Here is a 22,746-nt window from a genome sequence, read left to right on the forward strand (position 1 = left end):
CGGGCAATACAACCAGACAAGGCTCTTTACTTCTTTTTCCTTTTTTTTTTTCTTTTTTTTTCTACAGGACACATCCTGACAATTTCTCCCACAGTTAAGAGGATTTGTCCGAGCACGGGTGAATATATAATGCATGCAGATCCCCCCCACCACCCCCCAATTTTAATTTGGATGGAGTAAATGATTCAATGCCGGCTCTTTCTCTTTTCCCCTCTGATGTGAGGGCGGTTGGGAGGAGACGGATCGACCACGAGATGTTACTTTTCAGTCTGTTCTCAGCCCGTGAGAGTACAGAGAGAAGGAACAAGAGTATTTTTCTTATTTTACCATCATTTCCAGTCATTAAATCAACACTTCTGTATGATTATTGCACTTTCTTGCTGCATCAGAAGGATTAAGGGTCAGGGGTCGTGGATAAAAGCATCAAATTGTTCCTGTTTTAGTCAGATTAAAATTAAATTCATGGTCGTCAAAGTTAAAACATGACATTCCTTTATGTTACATTTTTAAATGACTCTGATTTTCAAACTCAGATATGGGAGATATATTGTTGTCCAACACCTTACACTTCCATCCCAAAGGTTGTGGGTTAAAGTCCATGTTGTGAACATGTGCTTGTCACATGTTAAGATGTTTTTATCTGAGATTATGCTGAAATTAATGCAAAACTACTAAAAATGAGAATTATTTGCTTGTACTTAACATATTTCACTTGTTACTGTGCTGGATCAAGTCTTGTCTCAGGTAATAGTCACAAACCTGCAAAAAAAAGTCTCTGCAAATAGAATTCATGGATTATTTCCTCATTCTGTTGCTTTTTTCTCATTTTTAAGAGTTTACTTTTTGCAGTGTGCACTAGATACGCTGATTTCTTTAATTATTAAGATTTTTTTGTAAAGTTGTTTTTTATGATGGGTCCATACCCCTCAAAAGACAAATGGAATTGCCTCCATTTATATGTTCGTGAGTATGAAAAGAGTCAGTGGGAATCTGCTGCCTCTTGTTGATTTCCCTTTTAATAAACGCATCACATGACACAGTTTCTCAATTTATATCTCGCTGGATTAAAGAAATAAACCTCTCTAATATAAAACAGATGAACATTTTTCTGCTGAGAGCTGGTGCTCATGTGATATATCACTCTGGAATCCCACGCCCACTCACCCACTCACACTTTTAGACACTTGCACAAATAACTTTTCCGGCTGTAGTGATAATTATATATTTCTATATATGTCGGGAGATGCTCTTATGGATTTGGACTCAAGCCATGTGTGTCCAGCCCTGCTGCCTGAGCACAGATCACACATTATCTGGTCCAATCTGTAATTGCATGTGTCAAAAAAAAAAAAAAAAAAAAAAATCCACTCCTGTCTGCCAAAGTCCACTTGTTATTCTTTGTCTCCCTCTAGTGGCTGTTAATGAGAACAGCACAATTTAAATCACACTTAAAAATGGAAATATTAATTATCAACACATATGAAAAAAATAAACTTTTTCCAATTGTACGAGTTAAAACAAACGAACAAACTTTTTCAACAGAGGAAAGTTAAAAACTTGATTTCCAAACCACACGTGTCTCAAACGTCCTGCGTCATGACGTTGGCGTGACGTATTCCCTAATGGCGGTGCCCTTGTTACAATGGGGGCCGCGAATGAGCACTTGTTAGCCAACTTATCGTGAACAACTGCGGAATATTAACACAGCGGACTGTTTTGGGTGATCGACTGTGACGGCTACATGTTAAAGGTAAACAGAGGCGTTTCTCTGCAAACAGACCGACGAGCATCGAGGTGATTATAAGTAGTTTGGACTCGAGAACCGCGAGTGGAGGAAGTTTGCTAGCCGGGGATGCTAGCGAGGTGCATCACCTGGCTGGCTTAGCGCTAGCGGCACGTCAACTTTGACCACCTTTATCATATTTTCATTTATGTTAGCCTCTCCCTGTTTTCAGATTACCTTATCCTCGTACACCTTAGCCTATATATGATCGACTAACACCCATGCTTTGGTGGTTATTTGGTAACGTTAGCTATAGCCAACGCTAGCCAACTTTAAGTTGTCATAACCGTCAGCTAAGCTAACATAACCGAAGCTAGCAAGCAGTAAACAGTTGCGTTATGCTAATTCGTGATGCTAATTCGTGTTTGTTGTTTATGACAGCCGTATCAGTGCATTAATTATGCTATATTCTTAGCTTAAGTGTGTTTAGCGAGCCGAGATTTGTGAATGAATGGGATGGGAGCTGCCATGACGAGATGATCACGTTGTTTTTGATATTCAGAATATGAAACATGGGAGTGAGATTAGCTATCTGACAGTTAGCAATATACACCAGTGCTGCTAGCATGAAGGGAAGCTGCTTTTCTCGGCTTTCTCACCATAATTGTAACGAAACAATAATGGCTATAACCATAGTTTTTGTTTATGCTTGGTGACTCTTCAGTCCAGTGCAGCGGGTCCATCCTCCGTTGCCTCTCCCCAGCCGATGAAGGAATCCAAGGAGAACTTCTCAATGTCTGGCCAAGGAATTCTGGACCACATCAAACCATGCTGGTACTGGGACAAGAAGGATTTAGCCCACACCCCCTCCCAGTCTGAAGGCCTGGACCCTGGCACAGAGGCCCGGTACCGGAGGGAAGGAGCCCGCTTCATATTCGACGTTGGGACCAGACTTGGCCTGTATCCTTGATTCACTTTTTACTCCTGTCGTTTGCATTAAAGTTTACATCAGTAGCTCTTTAATTTCCCCTGTCTTGTGTAGCGATCATAGCAGCACAGTCACAGTGAAACATCTTCTCTCACATAACTGATGTACTTTACCTGTAAATACCTGTAAAAGCTTCCCGTGGCCTCCTTAACTGTCATCAGACACTATGACACTCTAGCAACTGGCATCATATATTTCCACCGCTTCTACATGTTTCACTCCTTCAAGCAGTTTCCCAGATATGTAAGTTCACTTGTTTACCCTTCAGTTTTTAATTATTCCAACATACAATGCACAGGATTAAAGGTTTACGGGTGTGATTTGTGTTTTTCAACAGGTGACGGGTGCTTGCTGTCTTTTCTTGGCCGGGAAAGTGGAGGAAACTCCAAAGAAGTGTAAAGACATCATCAAGACTGCCCGCAGCTTACTGAACGACGTGCAGTTTGCTCAGTTTGGAGATGATCCGAAGGTGCCGTTAATTTTAATCTCCCCCTGACGTCTAGAGACATTTTCACTGTTTACACTGGGCACTGTACGTTTAAAGAGTCATTGAGTGCAGAGAAGTTAATAGTCATAGCTTGTAATCCTTTTTAAACCGCTTTACAGAGCTCTGACATTATATCATGTAGCTCTGGAAAGAAAAAACAAAAGATAAAGGAAATCTTGCTGCAGCCTGTTAATCGGTTATACATGACACAACAGGCATGCTATGAACAGTAGAAGGATTTCTGCCTCTTGACTGACTGCTTACATGTAATAGTGCAGTGGTGATTAAGGCCGGACTCCATTTTGGCAAGCTTTTGATAAATGTAACCCAAGACTAACAAAATCGGATTTTTCACATTAGTTTAATTTGCTCAGAAATAGGCAGCGATTCTGTTCTTCAGAAAAATAAGATCATGATTCCTTTAATATAAAGAAATGTACTTTTAACATTACCAGCATGCACTGAAGATGTGAAGGATCTGTGTTAATGTTCCCAGTATGTCACTGTATGAGGCTGAAACATTAAATAATTTAGGTTTCTGTATTTCTTCCAACAGGAAGAGGTGATGGTGTTGGAGAGAATTTTGCTCCAGACTATCAAATTCGACCTGCAGGTGGAGCACCCTTACATGTTCCTGCTGCGCTACGTCAAGCAGCTCAAAGGTGAGTTGTGATAAGAACGGCTCTGTATCCACACAGAGTGGAGATACATTTTGGTTTGGGGAATCTATAAAAAATCTTATGCATGTCTTTGTTCTTGTTAAAGGTGAGAAGAATAAAGTGTGCAAGGTGCTACAGATGGCGTGGACCTTTGTCAACGACAGGTGAGCAGTAAACTTGTCGTGTTACCGATGACTTCTTCTGTGGTGCCCTGCATCATGTGGGAGGATGCTCTTTGTATATAAGACTGTATCATCCAACCAGCTGGCTGGTAAACGTGCACAGATGGATGTCAGTTCTTCTAAAACAGCCTTATGGTTTTAAGACGTGTTCTACATAACTACTACATCCTCGAATCAAATACAGTCAGAGCCAAGTTTGCTGGTTTGACTCTAGGAGTCACTGTTCTAGCGCCACACACAAATGATAACAATAATTGGACAGAATCAGAAACAAATATGTGACAGTATCTTCCCCTGAGCTGCCCAAACTGAATGACGATTGTAACTACTGTGTCCCTGGCAGCCTGTGCACCATGCTGTCCCTGCAGTGGGAACCAGAGATTATCGCGGTGGCCGTCATGTACCTGGCCGGCCGCCTCTGTAAGTTTGACATCCAGGAGTGGACCGCCAAGCAGTCGTCACGCCGCTGGTGGGAGCAGTTTGTCCAGGACGTTCCAGTTGAGCTGCTCGAAGGTACTTCTGATGAAGCCAGAACTCTTCCTGCTTTTCCACCAGTATTTCATCTCCTTTCAACAAAAACTGTGTCTCTGTTTTATAGACATTTGCCACCAGATTCTGGACCTGTACTCTCAAGGAAACAAGCCCATCCCTCAGCAGATCCAGGAGAAGGAGCGGTCATCCAATCCTCCACTCCCAGCTCCTCCAGTCCCACTGGGACAACCACCAGCCTCTAACCCTCCTCCCCCACCACCGAAGAAGACTTCTCCTCAGGGTGGCAGCCCTGCACGGCAGCTCAAACGCTCACATGTGAGTATCTGCTTGTGTTTTTGGCCTTTATTATGGCGTCATTGATGGGACAGGTTATAGAGATGATGGGAGGGGGAGTGGCATGTGGTTGGTCCTCCGTATATGATAGCTTGTTGTATCACCTAGCATACATCAACACTTGGAATAAGTTGTCTCAAAGTAAAGAGTAACTGCAACTGCTTACTTTCTCTCTTGTTTTTTTTTTCTTCCAGACATCCCCAAAAGATGAACCAAAGGCTCCAGGTAAGACTCTGTTAAACCTCATGCAGGCATAATTCTGCTCATTTGGGATTTAAAGCAGTTGTCGGTTCATCTCCTAAAACGCCTCCAAGAGACGTTTGCTAATTAACGTGATCAGTTTATATGAACTCTGGGCAAGATTACAGATACATACGGCAGATTCAAAGTGGCTGGGATTAGTATTAACCCTGCCAGGAAGCAGGATTTTGTGAATATCTGAGCCTACAGCAAAGTTCCCTCAGTGTGTTCACAGGTTTGAAATTGCTGTCTTATTGGCTGATGTGATTAATTTGCAGAACAAGTTGGATCAAAGATTCCTCGACTGGAGAGCCCCATGCCCCCTCTGCCAACATCGCAGCCTCCCCCAGGTAAGAGTGGCCACGCAGAAACACACTTGCTGCCCATTGTTTGCTTGTTTGCTATCGTCATGCCAACATCAACATGGATTTGTTGTTCACATTGTAGTCTCTAAATAGGATGCTTCCTCTGTTGATAGAGTTTGGTGCCAGTGATGGTAACTAGCTGTGACACCGGGCTGTGGAGATAAGTCAGACTATACATAGTCAACAGTGGCTGCTGGTGGAAGTCTGCCAGTGAGCGCCTATTTCTGTCCACATTCTCTTTCCTTCCGCTATTTGCGTGTTTGTTTCCAAAAACAACGTCGGAGGTATCAACCTAACCAGGTCGCAAATGGTATGAAACATAATACTTCATAGGGGCATCGCTGCTGCATCCTGGGTTTAGTGCCGCCCAAGATGTTTGCGAGCGGTTTAAATAAATTGCAGACAGACCAGAACACTTTATATTTTTCTGATAACTGGTGCAGCTAGACCGTTCTCAAATGCAGACGGAGCACTGTGGACGTCTGGCTATGTGAGACTGTGACTGAAGCTGCATGAGATAAGATTCTCTTGTGTAGTTTATATTTGCCGTTAGCTTAGCAACAGTTATTCGTACTCATACATTATACAGTCAGAAACACATTTTCCTTTGGTCACTGTGACGCCGGTAGTCTCCAGTTCTGTCCTCCGGTCTAATTTGCAAGGAAATTGATCATTTAGAGTTGGATCAGAGTAAAGGTACGTGCTGGCGTCCACTCAACACCCCCGCTGTCTGTTTGCATGTGCCACCAAATAGGCCCATAATGAGCAGCCGGGACCCCCCGCCTGGGACGCGAGCTTAGAAAGCAACCCCAAAGTCTTTAGTCCTCTCAGTCTGCTTACATAACCAGCAGCTCGTCTGGACATGATGTTTCCCAACACACACACACTCCTAACCTCTTCCAGACCAATCTGATTAGTGCTTGAGCCTGATAATGAGACCTCCTATGTGGCTGAAGCCTGGCAGACGTGGTCTAGCCTGTGTGCTCACTGTCTGGGAATGGAGAGGTTACTTGAGATCATGGGTGGATGAGCAGCCTCGTGGTTTTATTCGCAGGGAAAAGATGAAATTTTTAACAAGCTGTTTTTTTTTTCCCCTTTCCTCGCTCTCTCTGTCGTTTCCCATCACTCACTAGACCGCAAAGCCCCGCTTCCAGCTCCTCCCACGGAAGCAGAACCAGGAAGTGAAGCGGCCCCTCCTCCCCCGCACGCCCCACCTCCACATCAGCAGCCCCCTCCGCTACCCCATCGGCCTCCTCCGCCTCCGCCCTCCAACTACATCATGTCCACCACCAGCTCTTACATGTCCGGTGAAGGCTTCCAGAGCCTGCAGTCAATGATGAAGACAGAAGGTCCCTCCTACGCCCCCATGCCGCCCAGCTACGCACCCCCGATACCGCCGTATCACGTGTATCCTCCGCCTGCAGCACCGCCTCCAGGCCCTCCACCTCCTCCCTCCAACTATCCGCCACCCAACTTGCCGCCAACATATCCACCACCAGGCTACAACAGCTACCCTCCGCCGCCGCCACGCATGCCGCCGGGCCACGTGCCCCCTCCAGGTTTAGGCCTCCCACCTGCTGGGTACCCTCCTCCACCCCCTGTGCCCCCAGGACAGTCACAGGTGCCCCTGCCCCCTCCGCCTGGCATGCCCATGAACCGTGGCGGGTGGATGAGATGAAGGCGTGACGGCGGTCTATAAACTGAGTTAGTGCAGAGAGCCACATCTGGGGAAACCAGGAAGCTGGGATTGTGGTGCAAACTGAGAACCGAGGGAGAGCTTGTTCACCTCAAGTGCAGCTTTTTGTCGATGAGGTTAATGAGCAACAAATAGACTTGAAAGGTAAAGTGAGGTGTGGACAGCGTTGCTATGGGAACCTGAACTAATCTTGTAACAAACGCTGTCCACTCATCCTCATTGTTCTGGAGACGAACCAGGAGATATTATCACCCTGAGTTTTTTTTGTTTTTTTTTTCTAGGTTTCTCACACATGCTCAGTGTCTGATCGTGGGCAGATGAAATGTACAAGTAGATAAAAAGTTGAGTCTTATTTTTCTTTCCTGTGTTGTCTCACTGTGTGTTTTGATTTTTGGCCTGAATTTCCATTGAATCCAGTATCCTGTTTCCTGCAATCTGGCGTTCTGTTCTCCACATTCCTGCTGTTTTTGCTGAAGACAGAGCAGAATAATAATAAAAGCCTGAGATGGTCGAACACGCAGTAGTGAAATGTAAGAGGAACCATCGCACGTGTGAATAAACATTCTGACCTTACACACAGAGGTCATGTTACTAGATGTTTTACAGTTATCACACCAACATGTAACAGCTGACAGTCAGAGGTTGTGTTTGTTCTCATCTGATCTTTTCATTTAGCTTATTTTTATTTTTCAGTCTCTTTCCATACGTGCCTTAGTCAGGCTTCTCTTTCCTGTATCCTGCTCGCAAGCTTTGGTTTTTGTGTCTGAGTGGCACGTAGGACAATAAACACCTGCTTTTCTTACTTTGAACTGAGTCGTGTGTTTTGTTTTTAATCTCTATAGTGTGAAAAAGGTATTATCGTTAAGCTGTAATTGGATTCATTTTGTGCAGCACCGTCGCAAGAGATCAAAGTGCCCCTTCATCACATGTAGCTACGAATCAATGTTGTCTTACAAGCTTAATCATACAAAACTTGACTTTCATGTTTACATTTCAGGGCATAAACATACAATTTCACAGATCACTTTTAGCTTATTAGCCTGTTTCCAACTGTTTATCCTTAATATTTAGCAAATCAACTAGACTAGGAAGTAGAGCAGGTTGTCCAGTAATCAGAAGGTCATCAGTTCAAATCCCCCCCCCCCCCCTCAGCTTCTACTATCTTAATTGTTTATCCAAACTTAAAAGATTTTCCAAGTGTTTATTACCTTTGGCAAACTGTTTCATCCTTTCAAAGAACTGACTGAACTCAACTTTTACCTGCAAATGTGTCAATTTTTTAGCATTTTTCTTTATTTAAAAAAAATAATAATTTACACATCTGTAACTATTTTTCATGATTTTTAGGTCAGGTATTTTTTTTTTATCAAATTACATTTAATACGATTTGTTTAGTTAATTATTTTGGCATTCCTCACAAAGTTTAGTTGGAAATCACTGAGTTACAGAGCTTCACAGAAAAAAAAAACCAAAACATCATCAGTGGTTTCACTTCCAGTCGTGCACCAACAGAGGGCGGTCCAGCTCGTCGGCTGAGCAGAACCACAGCCTGCAAACACTCATCATCAAATAACGACAGCACTCCACAGTATCATTAAGCAACTTTGTTTATTGTCTCCCAAATATTTCTCCTAAAAGTGGCCTATGTCATGTTTCCTTTTCACCTGCCAAACATTCCATCTCATCGGTGAAACTCATGAACAGAAGCTACAGCCATGATAGTCACTACAGGAGCTGCTGACACGAAACGCTGTAGATTTCTACGACTCTGTACTGTGGTGGTGGTTTTTTTTTTTTTTCTTGTTTTTTTTTAATTTTTATTTAGCATATAGGCAGAAAAAGAGAAACACCATAGATGTTTAAAAAAAGAAAAGAAAGAAAGAAAAAGAAAAGACAGTTGGGTTCCAAATCAAAACACCATGCAGAAAAAAAATGTGGCACATCTCAAATCAAATGCCTTGTGTATATATATATATATATATTTATATAGTATTCAAAATTGTATCATGGCTTCAAATCAGTTCCTAGAAAAAAGGACACTTTAAAAAAAAACCATACTTTGATTTTATTTTTTGACCCATTAATGGAGAGAGAGCGGAGGCGCATGGCGGGCGGCCTCGGAAATGTTCTAATTTGGAACAAACAACACTAGAGACGGGAGAGTCCGAGCTGTCCGCCGCTAAACCGATCGATACAGTCAGAGAGCGAATCTGATCGATTCAACGTGCGACTGTTCCAGATAGCTCCCACGTCTCTATATCTGACACCTGGCAATAAATACTCTGACAAACAAAGCGTTTGTTCACTCTGACATCAAGAAATACTTTTTTTTTTTTTCTTTTAAATGTTAGTGTTTTTCAGGAGACATCTAAAGGGAAGACTTTTATCTCTCGTATTCTAAGAAAGAAATTAAAAAAAAAAAAAAAGATTTAAGAAACATGCGCCGCGTAAACACACCTGCTGAATCCACGACGACAAGGAATTAGGAGCGATCCAAGATCTGAGGGGTTTTTAAGCGTTTTGGCCTCGAAACGATTAACAGAACCACATTTGTTTGTTTGTTTGTTTTGTTGTTGCATGGATCCAGCAAATGCCTTCAGCAGTCTTCAACCGAGTTGTAACCAGGGTTCAATAAAGAGAGAGAGAGAGAGAGAGAGAGAAGAAAACAAAAAAAGAGAGGATTCACAGGCAGATGCTACAGCTGCAAGAGAGCCATTCACGCCGCCGTCCACGCCAACACATGCACGCCATCACGCACACACACACACGCAGTCACAACGTGGGGCGAAGGTAAAGCTGTAGCCCTCCCGACCTGAGAACATGATTGTCAAGCATGCACACAGCATACAGTTCATTTGTTTTTTGTTTTGTTTTTGTTTTTTTAGTTAATTTCACCAAGTAAGAAAAATGATCTTATCCATCAGCCCGTGGAGATCAGAGTGGCCTTGATACATCTTCAGAAGGTTACAGAGGAAAAAAAGGAATAATAAGAATTAATCTGGAAAAGAATTAAAAAAAAAAAAAAAAAAAAAGAAACAGGAAAAAGAAAGATTACATTTACATTTTTTTGTTGCTGTTTTGTTTTTTACCAAAAAAAAAAAAAAAAGCAAACCCTGTTTAAGGTCCGACTGTGTGTGTACGTGTGTGTATGTGTGTGTTTGTGTGCTTTTTTTTTTTCCTTCTCCAAACTAAAAATAATTGATCACATGGCCACGCTAGAATACAAAATAGATAAAAGTAAAATCAACGATAACAATGAAAGAAGTAGTGCTATGGTTTTATACATAATATACAACAAAGTTAACAGTGATCTCTAGACTTGTTATTTTTTATTATCCATAGACTCGTCGTATGAGCGAAAAAGGCGCTAGGTCACAGTGGGGGTTTTCACATCAGTTAACACTTGAGAATGCTAATGCTAGTTATACTCGTCGACAACTAGGGTGGAGGGGGCGGGGCGATACGTGTGACAGGAGCTGAGGGGTTTCTATGGGAGGTACTATCAAAACTTTTAAATCTGAAGATACCGCCACGATCCCGGCGCCGCGGGAGGAGATTTTTCTGCCCCCCTTTTGCCGGCCACGTCCCGGGTTGCTGTGCTTGAAACCATGTCGTATCGCTAGCTCGGTGTAGCTCGGCTACGCTGTGGAGGACTGAAAGCAGTGTGTGTGATTGTGTGTGTGTGTTTTGTAGGTTTTGACAGAAGAGAGATTGCTGTGCGGCCATCGAAGGGGAAAGGCGGCGAATCAGTGAAACTAGCTGCCAGTTGCTCCGTAAGCTCTGAGAGAGAAAACAAAACAAAAAAAACCCAAAAAAACATGTTTGTACATGTGAATGACAGACTAACGGGTCCATTTAGTTGCCATCTTAGCCAGTCTTAAAGAGTTCGTTGAAGGAATGCTGGGTGCTGTAGGCAGTGGGGAGCACGGCATGATGGGTTGTGTAGTACGAGGTGTCTTCAGGTGAGCGTAGGTACTGTAAATCCTGATCTCTCTCGCGCGCTCGCTCGCTGGCTCGCGGGTTGCCACACTACAGCGGCCCTTTGAACTGGTTCCCAGAGAGGTGCTGTCTGATGGACAGCTTTGATCCGGCTGCATCACCCAGCTTTCTCCACACCACCTGCAAACACGAGCAGAGGGAGGGAGAGGGAGAGAGAGAGAGAGAGAGAGAGAGACAGGTTGAGAAGGGAAGACGAAGAGCGAGACACACAGAGAGAAAGAGACAGACAGGCAGAGACTGAAAGAGTGAAGCTCGGCTGAATAAAAAAAAAAAAAGACTTTCTTCTTCAAGAGTGAAAACTTCAAATGCTCTCAGTTTGACTTTGAGCTGCCAAGACTGCACACACACACACACACACACACACACACACACACACTCTCTCTGAATCCCTGTCCTCTGTCGCTGCTCTGGTGTTGAGATCCCTCTGAGAGTGATGGAGAGCAGGAGAGGGGGGCCCCCGGGGGACCCCAGTGATATTACAGAGGTACTATTGTAGTGTGCCCCGGATTCCTGGCCCCGCCACATACCTCCGCCGAGCCCAGATAGCCCCGGCTCTCGCTTTCTCTCTCTCTCTCTCTCTCTAATCAGCGGGGCTTTTTATCCCCGGACCGAAGCCTTTCAGCACCAACAGAGAAAGATTGGAGGGGAGATGGAGTTTGGGTGGGTGGGGGGGAGGATGGAGGAGAGAAAGAATGGAGAGTGGGGTGTGTGGAGGAGGGAGGGAGGAGGGAGGGAGTGCTCTTTTCCCTGCCGCTCTTGTTTAATTGCTCTGACAGCTCAACTACGAGCCTCTACTCAGGGCCTCCAGTTTAGAGTTGGCTCTGGAGCAGAGGGGGGAGAAAGAGGGAGAGAGGGGGGAGAAAGAGGGAGAGAGGGGGGAGAAAGAGGGAGAGAGGGGGGAGAAAGAGGGAGCGCTGTGGCCGGGACACTGCTGCAAGTGTCATTCCAAAACCAAATGAGTCTAAACGAGGCTTCCTCATTAGTGGAAGCAGCTCAAAAAGTGACCTGATTTGCACTCAGAGGAGGAGGACGGGTGGAGGGGGGGCGGATAGACCAAGACAGAACAAACAGGAGCATTATGGGAATGAGGTTCCCCTTGTTTACAGCGACGGGAGGCATGTAGAGTTCAGCGCAGCGTCACATGTTACACTGATCCCACTCTCACCTCTCTTCACTTCCTCTGCACAGTTTTCCCGTGATTATTATTTTTGCTAGAGCAGGAGGGAACGTGCTGACAGAGAGGAGTCGGCGTTTTGCACTTACGTTGCACATCTCTCGCACGATGGCCTTCTCCTTCTCGCTGAGGTCGTCCTCGTAGTCCTCAGGAGCCTGCTTGTCCAGGTTCTCGTGGACCTCCAGCACCTGACGGCCCGACAGCGAGGAGTTAGTACAAATGTGTGCGACCAAAATCAAAACCTCAGACGAGAGTGTGTTCCAAACTTGTTCTCTTTGACAGCTGACATTTTATTTTTGCAGTTTTTATATTCTCCAAACACTTTTATACTTCAGTGTCTGCATTTTGGTGTTTAAAGGAGCATTTTGTAGTTTTGGGGGAAGACATTTTTAATCAGAAGATCTTCATTAATCCCCCCAAATCTTCCTTTTTAATGACTTTCATGACATAATAACGGACCTCAAATGATGGCACAATTAAATACCGTCTTATTTTGTTTATATGTGGCGGACCCTGCCACCTTTCCAGCTTCAAACAGTGTTCTGGGGACCTTATATTCCTCTGATAACAGCTTGTTTATTAACTTGTGGAAAGAATAAATATTTCTGTGTCCCTTTAAATGGTTGTTATCATCACAAATGGATTTCTTTGGAGCTCTTTTTATTGCTTTTCCATTACAGATAAATCTTTTTGCTCCAGCGTGTTTTTTAAAGCTGGGTTCCCGACCTCCGAGTCTGGGTCCAGTTTCAGAGGTCTGGACCTGGAATCTCAGCGATTCATCTCGGTCTGGCGTCGGGCCCGGTTGATGGCTGATCGCTCCGGTTAAACATTTCTCTTTTACACTTTGGAGTGTCTGAAGGCAGAACAGCAGCGTAGTCGTGTTGAGTACGCGGCGGAGAAAGTGGGCCTGAGGTCGACGTGGCGCAGTTCAAAATCCAGTTTGGTGGAAAAACAAACTTCCAGCTTGTGTGACAGTGATCATAGCAGCCAGCACACAATTACCCTGAGATCCATTTAACTAAGTGAATACTGAACAGTACCTTCATGGCGTGCACCACCGCCTCAGGCTTCTGGACGCAGGACAGGTAGCCTGTGGCCGGAGAGGACTCGCTGGTCGGGAGGCGGCCGGTACCCTGCGGTGGAGAAAGAGAAATAATATCGTGTCTTAATCTGCCCATGGAAAGAAAAGCAAAAGACGTGAGAGAAGGGTGAGACCTGCGACAAAGGAAATGCGTCAGGCTCACAGATGTTTGTGTTTAACCCGGGAGTCAAACCAGCACCGCCTCTCGCAGCTCCGTCCAAGATCCCTCACTCGCCTTTTATTCAGAGGGTGTTTGGTTCTGATTCAACGGGAGGCATTTCTTGTGCCGTAGCTGCTGAAAATGCCATCCCTTTCATCCCGACTCAAATCACCTCCCCTCCCGTTGTGTTTTTCCTTTCTCTCCCCCCCCCGTCCCTCCGTCTCCCAGCCAGGTCCGCTACCTGCACACTGTTGATTTAACCTGCTGTGATGGGAGCAGCCAGCCAGGAAGAGGACCTGGGGCTTGCCTGACTCATCCCAATCTCTCCCCCACCCCCTGGTTAGTTCCAGACAGTGGCTCTCTGTTAGAGGGGACACAGAGATCTCTGGGACTCACAATGGCACCATTCACTGTAAACCTGGCATCAGGGCCCTGAATTAGACACAGCTCCGTGGCTTTGTTAGCCCGAGTTCAATTCTCCTCTCGCTAGCGACGGGGTTTGTCAGCTCCCTCCGCTCCCGCTGGCCCCGTTTAGGTGCCAGAGCGAGCCGACACAACCTAATAGCACGGAGATAAAATAATAATCCCGCCGCAGCCCAGAGGGACGTGTGGTGGAGACTGCCCAACATGTCTATTCATGTCAATTCAGCCGCATGAAAAATAGATTTTCTCCGACGGTGCTGCAGGTGTCGGGGCCTGACCGCTCACCTGACATACGCTAAAAACAAAACCACAAGACGGACTGTTACACAGCTGCTTGCACTGCGATGATTTCATTTCCTCAGACGATGGAAGTTCATCAATATGCATCAACTTGCAAACTTTTTCTTGTAGAAGTTGATGTTATCCACTCACAGTTAGGGTTTTTTAAATATTCAAACATGCCCTGATAGCATGGAAATGAGGTTTCTCCTGCCAACAGACGTTTAATTCATGAGCTTTGCTACGAGAATATTACGGACAGAAGTGAAAAGGTTAAAGTGAATTTCATCGTTGTATAAAAAGGACGCTGCTCCTCGACGAGCGTCCTCTGAATGCACCAAAGTTTCCTTGAGTATTTCAGTGTTACGCTACTTTGTAAGGTTTATTCAGAATTAGTGACTATATTTGGGACAAAAATGTAATTTAATTGGGAACTAAACTCCTCTCTGGTCTTTTATGTTTATTATTTTGTTAAACTTTAGCATTATTATGCAGCAATATCACAACTTTGAACAACTTGTTGAATCACTTGCTGTCAAATTTCAAGTCTGCAAGCTGACGATCAGACGAGGCTTTAATAAATCAAACGTGTCGGACGATGATCTGAAAAACTAAGGACTTATATTTGTGGGATAAAACACGAGGCGGCTCCTTCAGAAGCATGTAGCGGTGATGTATAGTCTGTCATTTACTGCAAGACGAGAATTATGATACACAACAACCCTCCTGATTTAAGTGTGTTTCTACTGTTTAAGGTCACAGCAACAATCGGAACAGCTTCATCTTCCATCAAAGCTCCTCTGCAGTGGACTTTGAAGTCAACTACAAGCAAAAAAAACAACATGTAAATCACCGTCGCCTGCGTTTGAAGCTCTCTTATGTGGGTTAAATCTATTGTTTGAAATGTACAAACACTCCCCGCGAGCATCGAGGGGCCCAGGTTTCTTTAATTTATTTTGATCTTGAGCCGCGCAGCGCAGAAACGGATTTGGACAGCGCCGACACGCAGCCGGCTCCGGGCGATGTTTACTCTTCGTGTGGACGTTCGTCTGGAGATGACTCGCCGGCATAAACAGGCCGGATTTTTAGGCCCTCGCGAGATGAAGGAGGAGAAGCAAACGCCGTCGGAATCGATGGCCTGCAGTCGGAGCGTCGAGAATCAGAGCCGACCGTCGAGTGTTTGTGAGGATCGTGCCTGATCTCTCCATCCATCTTTGCTTTTTTTCCCTTCTTTCTTCTTCCGATTTCTATCCGAGAACCTCACGCACACTCACTGACCTGAAACTTCGACCGGAACAAGACAAAGGACTAAAAATAAGATCACACACCACTGAGAGTCCAGTTCACTCAGGTTCTGCTCTTAAAAAAGTCTTCAGCCCAACATCTCTCTCATGTCTCTCTTTCCTTCCAACGAGGCCTTTTCTCTCGCGCGTGGATGAACTCAGAGCGCTTCAGAGAGCAGCGATCGATCAGCACGCGGCTCAACACGTTATCCAGGAGTTAGCACGACAACAACACCATCACAAGAACACGACACGAATCAGAAGTTATTGTGGGCTGCATGAAACTGATATTCTATTTTCTTTAAGCATATCGTTAGATGGTCGTTCCCTCTCAACCTCGTGAAACTAAAAAAAAATATTCATTGTGTATTTTTACTTCACACTTAAAGCTTCAAAGAATGTTGGTAGATTTATTTTGTTACCTTTGGACCAGAGATGGACAAATTATCAGCCCGGCCTCATTATCTGATCAGATATTCAGCGATTTCCTGATTAGTGGTTTGACTGTCAATAAAAAAAAATGTATTAAAAAATCCAGTATTTTGGGTCTGATGCCAAAAAAGGGTAAAGTATTAAAAATGTGAATCTGCAAAGTAAGTATATTGTGCAAAATGCAGTGGAGTGGAAGCATGAAGTTAAAGAAAATAAAGAAATACTAAACTAATACTAAAGTACCTCAAAATTGTACCCAAGTAAATTGTTTATCGGTCAGCACTTTCCTTTGTACTGTAGGTTATTTTCACGAAACGTCATTTCACATTTTTCCAGTCAGATATATTGATCATACTCCAAAGAACTTCTCACTCAAGCAGAACGGAACATTTCCAGCAAGCTAATGTTAGCGCTGTCCATTAGCCGAGCTCTCACTTGATAGTTAATGGGTGTAAATATTCAAATCGAGTGTCCCGTCAGATATATTGATCATATTCCACTAAAAACATTGGTGCGTGAGTGTCCTACAAGTAATGTCTACGCAAGGACTGCTACAGTAGGCGCTGAATAAACTCAACTTAGACAACATTTGTGTGTTTACGAGGTTTCGTCTGAGCCGCTGATGCAACCGGCTGCTGGCTGAATGTAACTAAACGCAGTCGCACAAATCCACTGCCACCTTCCAGTCGCCCATCAGATGTCACGCTGCCGAGGTAATGTCAATATCATGACCTTGTTTCACGTGCGCTGTGAAATGAAATGCGGGAACAGCTATCAAGATAATTTGCAGTTTATCCTTCCTCCTGCCTGGGAGAGAGACCTCTCGCAGGGGGGTCAAGGTTCATGGACGTTATCGACGAGGACGGTTTGACCTACAGGGGCAAAGTGGCGGCGGAGGACGTACTCGGCCCGCGCCTCACGCTGAGCCTGTGATTAAAACACAATATTGATTTTTGAGGTTCAGTCCTCTGGTTAGTGGCACAGCCCCGATCTGACCTTCATTAAGCAGTCAGAAAACAATTACCCGGGCTCTCCTCCCCAGACACTGGCAGGGTCAGGGGGGGCGGCGGTGGATTGGAGAGGATTATTACTTTCATAGTGGGATTCAGTTCAAACCGGCTCCAGGGAGGAGGTGGAGGAGGAGGACGAGGAGGAGGAGGAGGAAGCAGAAGAGAGAGGATGTGGGAGGAAGAGAAGGGAAGGCTGACTCCTCTTAATTTTCAATCCGTGTCTCGCTGTCTTAGTTTCTTCTTCTACCTCCTTTTTCTTTATCCAGTCTGTCTCATCCCCCTCACGCCCAGACTTTCTCCTCTCACTCTCTCTTTTTATTCCTCTCTTCCCTCCTGTGTGTGTGTGTGTGTGTGTGTGTGTGTGTTTCACTTCCTGTCATGTGTAAGAGACACTGAGGTTGCCTGTGGAGGTATAATTGGAGAGTTAGAAGTAAAGTGAATTAGAGCTGACTTGACGGTGGAGGCACTGACACACTCTTCCCTACAATTAAACGTGTGTGTGTGTGCGGGCGTGTGCATGTGTGTGTGTGTGTGTGTGTGTGCAGATTAACTCTCATCTCTACGCCAAACCGCAGTTGTGTACAGAGTGTCGTCGTGCTGATGTTTGACTATGATTGTTTAATTGGAGAGGTATGAGTGTGTATCTGCTCTGTGTGTGTGTTCTTGTTCGGTCCTGTGCAATGCGAGTGTGTGTGTGTGTGTGTGTGTGTGTGTGTGTGTGTGTGTGTGTGTGTGTGTGTGTGTGTGTGCAGCCTCCCGGGTACTGACCATGTGCATGGCGTCCTGGCGCTGGGGCAGCGAGGACAGCTGGGACTCTGAGTGGTACAGGGTCATCCCCTTCCTCAGGGCTCGGAGGTCACCTGGGTTACACTGCTGTGCACACAACAAACACACAAACAAACACACAAACACACACACACACAGGAGACACGAGGCTTCAATGTCAGATGTCAAATGTAAATACATTGGGTGTTTCTTTACAGCATGACACTGGATCCAATTTATCAAATCGATTATCTAAAATTAAATAACTCCTCACATGATTTTCTGCTTCATGTTGACATTCTTCCATCATTTCTGTGACTCAGTGGTTTTGCATCTTTCAGTGTTAATACATCCGACACAGATTTAAATATTTACAGCTCTTCTTTTAGATTAGAAGATGTGCATGATTAGATTTTAAAATATATGACATTTTCTGTCTTTCTTTTGTCTTTATGAATGGTCAGATATTTGTACTAAGAATCCTAAAATCGATCTCTGCATGTTCACTTCTTCCAAGTAATCTGCATTTATTGTTTTTTAAATGTGCATAATATTCACACCATGACGTGGACATGAAACATACAGATGTGACATGTTTAAACTTTATATTAACGTCCTTATATTCACCCTGAGTTAGCAGGTAAAAAGGGCCTTGAAAACCTTTTAAGATACTTTTTAAATATTTAGGAAGACTAAAAGTGATGCTGAAGCTTAAATCCACAGCGGTCCAGGTTCAGTTCCAGCCCGGAGCCTCGGCTGAATGTCTTTACACGGCCTTGCTCTCACTTACGATCCTGTAGCTACAAAAATAATACACTCTATAAAGTTTAAAGTTGCTTAGAAACGTCTCATAATCCAACAACAAACATGTTTATTATGTTTTTTTTATGAACGCTTTGATAGTCTGATGTAACTGAATCATCAAAAATGTAATCAAGTCGAGTCTAATCAGGAGATCGGCGCTGATATGCTCCAACACTGCACAACAAATCTTTGATGAGCTGCTGCTGTCAGATAATATACGAGTTAATACGTCAGTCCGGCTCTTCTGTGTGCAGTTAGATCCTCGGTGAAGGATCATTATCGGAGGCTTTGTCCCCGGCCTGCACTCGCACCTGCACTCTCATCGTCTCTCTCTGACGCCAATCGCTTCAAGCACCTCATTTGCAAAGCTGATTTTTCATTTTGCTCGGGCTCGCTATGTAAATGGCACTTCAGCGCGGCGGGCTGTATCACGTTGTGTCATCATCGAGGGCCATTAACGCCGGGGACAGAGCTCCTAAGATTTGTCCTCATTAGCAGCCAAAGACCACGGGTTCCTGGGGGCGGTAAACCAGCCTCGCCTGCTCTCCGTGGGCAGGAACGCGGCCGACGCCACCACTTCCTTATGACATTTCTCATGTCACGCACTAGCGTTCCCTCGGCGCGAGGCGCGGCGTGTGAACGCACGTGACGCCTGCGAGCAATCGGGCAATAAATAGCCCAATGAGCTGAGGGTGTGCGTCTGTTTCCGCGTGGACAGTGTGCTGTGTTGTCTGCCTTGTGTTACCTCTGTGTGTGTCACACAGGTGCACAGTCACACACAGACAGAGCGACGATCAACATTCCCCTCGTCTCCTCCGTCCTTTGATATTCCCGCGTCTCCTCTCCTGCAGCTTAGCATCCCGCTGGTGTTCCTCTAACCTTTAACAATCCTTCCCGTGGCGCTTTCTATCCTTTGGGTTTCCATATTCGTGCCCCTCCATTCTGTACCTTTGCGAACGTCTCTGTGCCATTTCTCCAGGCTTCGCTTCTGTCAGCGAGCTACGCCCTAAATGTCATATCCACAAAACGAAACACACCATCGAATGAATATTCCTCTTACGCTAAGTCCGTCTTTACAATCCAACACATCACACACGCCTCCATCTTTTTTTTTTTTTTTTTTAATTCCCCTTCCTGGGTTGACCTCGACCACAGAGACCAACAAAGCTATTTGTTTGCCAGACAGCTGGGGACAGTTGACCCTCCGCTGTCTTCTTGGCTAAAACTCGAGTCCCTCCGTCGATCCATTCATCACAGCGTTCTTGGAGCTGACAGGGAGAAGCTGTGTACGTCACGCATCATTTCCTGCCTGAGTTAAGAGGAGCAGGGGTGATGGCACCTTGACAAAAGGTTGCAGAGGACAGCAGCGTGCTCCTTGAGCAGTGCTGTGATTTAGTGGAATGGTGGGCGAGGTAGTAAGCCCTAAAAAAAACATTATAAGTCAGCATTATTTCACTTCTGGTGCTCTTGTCTCAAAGTCAGTGGGTTTTCAGTTGAATGCCTTAAATAAGGCCTGACATTAACACAAACTTAAGATAGTTTCATATTTTGTTCTATGACTTCAGAGGTTTTGGGGACATTAAACGTTGCACTTTAAAAACAAAATAAAGTTAGCTTAGTGGAGATTAGCTTGCTGAACAAATGTTTTAATTATCATAAACTTTTTCTTTTTCTTTATTTGTTTATTTTTAGATTTTTATAATTTTGTTTATTGTTTACTATTTTATTTGTATTTTTATTCTTATTTCTGTCTGTCTTTTTATTTGTATTTTTTATTTTAATTTCTTTTTAATTTTTTTTTCTATTCTTTACTTTTATTTTTTGTTAATTATTTATTCAATTTTAGCTTCATTGTTATTATTATTATCATCATTATTATTATCATTATTTTTTGAAATTCTATATTCTATTTTTCATGTTTTTTATTTTTTGTTTATTATTCTTTTTTAATTTCATTTACACTTTAAAAATCATAAAAGTAAAGATAATTTGTAAAACAAAGGTTAAAAACAAAACAGAGAGTTTATTTTTCTGTAATAATCCAAAACTGAAAAATCCCATAGGCTTCATGTCGATGGAACCAGGGCGATGCTAACTTCCAAGTTAGCCTACAAAAATACTGCATCCCTGCAGCACTCTGCTTAAATGCTACAGCTAACTAGATTAAATATGGATCATAAACTGGTGAAGTAAGGATGCTAGTTCTTTAGCATCAGTATTTAAGGACAATATGTCAAACGTGGCCACCAGCACCGTACCTGAGGCCACTTTTAAAGGGTTCTTGTCTTCAAGCTAGTTAGCATTAACGACTTGGTGAAAGCTCCAATCTATCTTCTTACATCCGATCTGATTTATCAGTCAATAAATCAGCTGCGTTGCGACTTCATTAACCTCCTTCATCACTCAGATCCACCGGACTCTCACAAGACAAGTTCAATTAGCCTGCAGCTAACGGGTGGAGCGTCATCCGAATCTGTCGCATAAATCATTAATCTCGCAGAGTGACACCGAGCACTCACACGTTCATGATGAAGTGGAAGTGAGCATGTAGGGGGAACGACTCACACTTCACTCCAGTTAACAGAGATAAGTAACGGTTGAGAGACGCCGAGCCGTGTACGTGCATGTGGCCCGGGCTCGTTCCAGTCTGAGCCTGGGCGTGCACACCTGTTCCTCTCATTGTGTCCACACCTGTGCTGCGCGGGCCCTTTTCTAATGTTTACCGTGGGACCGCGTTGTTAACTCGCTCACTTCTCCCTTCAGTACAGTGAAATCCTTTTGGCTGAGCCGGTTTCGAGGGTCAACATTCCAGCGATAAGAGGCCATTGTTTCCGTCGGGCTCGATACAACTTCCACTGGGCCGGTTTCATAACACAGGAAGTTAGGCAATATGTCCATTGAGGCAACTAATCCATTGTAACAATTCCACCTGCTAGTATTCAAGCACAGCAGTAAGTGGCTTCTTGTATAAGAGTTCAGATAAATAGCTCTAGTTTTTTTTACATTTGCTGGAGTACATTTGTGTTTTCATTACCCAGCTTACAGTCTGATAGAAAGCAAAGTATGTTCATGACAAAAACATCAAGAAAGTATTTTTATTTTAACTCCAGACAGACACTCCTTCATTCCTCAGTCACTCTCTCACACACCAGTTGTCAGCCATGCATTATAGATACCTGGATCTACCTGTGTCCCCCCCCACCACCCCTCGTCTTTAATTATTCAGCCCACCAGACGTCCCGACAAGCCGGGACAAGCGTGTGTCATTTATGCACCAAAGCACAATGTAGCAGTCATTCACCTGAGGTACCTCCGAACCAAACACTCACTGCGCTGTGCAAAAAAAAACAGCTCCAAGGACAGAGGAAGGATTTCTTGCCAAGGTAAGGGGCCACATACAAGCAGGGCCACCTGTGCTCGTTCGTTAGCATAGCATGCTAGCGGTGCATAAACAGGGATCCGGACACAGAAGCAAACGCCCCTTCAAGGTAATGCAGTCCAACTCCTGCAGGGCGACACTGCGTCACACGGGTGATTCAGCTCTGTGGTGACGTTTGAGGCCACAACTTTGATTTATAGGACAAAATATCAGGAACACCAGGCAGCTGAGCCTGGCCGTGAAGACGTATTTGGACATTCTGTTAAAGGTGCTTATTCACTAAACAAAGTTATGATGAGGGTCTGATTCAGAATGTTTTTTGAGGGGTAAGTCCAGGTACTTTGACTTCCTGGACTCAGTGTATACTTTAGTTTTTGTACACATTTAAAAACAACATATACGTTTAATTTTTGGGCTGCAACTAACATTAAATCTGCCCATTATTTTTATCAAGATAAATCAAGGTTTTATCTATAAGATGTACAAAAAAACATTGACAGATGTCTTTAAATGTTTTGTCATTACAAAAAATACAGATATTCAGTTTAATATGATTACAAATGAAAATGCATGAGATCTCCTTGTTTGAGAGTACTAAAAAAGTAGATAATGATCGAGACAGGCTAGCTTTTCCACCACTTCTAGACTTCATGCTAAGCTAAGCTAAGCTAGCCAGCTGCTGGCTTTAGCTACATATTCAGCGTAAAGACATAAAAGTCAAAATACCAAAGTTTTCCTTTAAACGTCACCACAGAGTAGATTCATCACCTGTGAGTGTCGACACACATTTAA

General features: G+C 44.2%; 2 protein-coding genes across 6 annotated transcripts in view; one reads left to right on the top strand and one right to left on the bottom strand.

The window, feature by feature from the left end:
• Nucleotides 1–1,598: 1,598 nt before the first annotated feature.
• ccnk (cyclin K) lies at nucleotides 1,599–7,974 on the top strand. Its single transcript, XM_037087113.1, has 11 exons — nucleotides 1,599–1,750; nucleotides 2,448–2,683; nucleotides 2,873–2,954; nucleotides 3,049–3,180; nucleotides 3,755–3,860; nucleotides 3,964–4,021; nucleotides 4,383–4,552; nucleotides 4,638–4,846; nucleotides 5,059–5,089; nucleotides 5,383–5,454; nucleotides 6,603–7,974. Exons 1-11 carry the CDS (start codon nucleotides 1,742–1,744, stop codon nucleotides 7,145–7,147), a joined length of 1,650 nt encoding a protein of 549 aa, XP_036943008.1. The 5' UTR covers nucleotides 1,599–1,741; the 3' UTR covers nucleotides 7,148–7,974.
• Nucleotides 7,975–8,754: 780 nt separating this feature from the next.
• Nucleotides 8,755–22,746, bottom strand: part of ccdc85cb (coiled-coil domain containing 85C, b) — a 48,317-nt gene continuing 34,325 nt past the window's right edge. For 3 of the 5 annotated variants that reach the window (XM_037087410.1, XM_037087409.1, XM_037087412.1), the window contains 4 exons: nucleotides 17,775–17,879; nucleotides 13,379–13,471; nucleotides 12,428–12,526; nucleotides 8,755–11,284 (listed from right to left, as the gene is read on the bottom strand). In XM_037087410.1, coding sequence (XP_036943305.1) covers nucleotides 11,195–11,284; nucleotides 12,428–12,526; nucleotides 13,379–13,471; nucleotides 17,775–17,879 — 387 coding nt within the window. In that variant the 3' untranslated portion in view covers nucleotides 8,755–11,194. The remainder of the gene's footprint in view (nucleotides 11,285–12,427; nucleotides 12,527–13,378; nucleotides 13,472–17,774; nucleotides 17,880–22,746) is intronic. The other 2 variants (XM_037087413.1, XM_037087411.1) reach the window with 1 other exon arrangement.

Source organism: Acanthopagrus latus, chromosome 22 (assembly GCF_904848185.1).
Source record: "Acanthopagrus latus isolate v.2019 chromosome 22, fAcaLat1.1, whole genome shotgun sequence".
NCBI classification, from domain to species: domain Eukaryota; kingdom Metazoa; phylum Chordata; class Actinopteri; order Spariformes; family Sparidae; genus Acanthopagrus; species Acanthopagrus latus.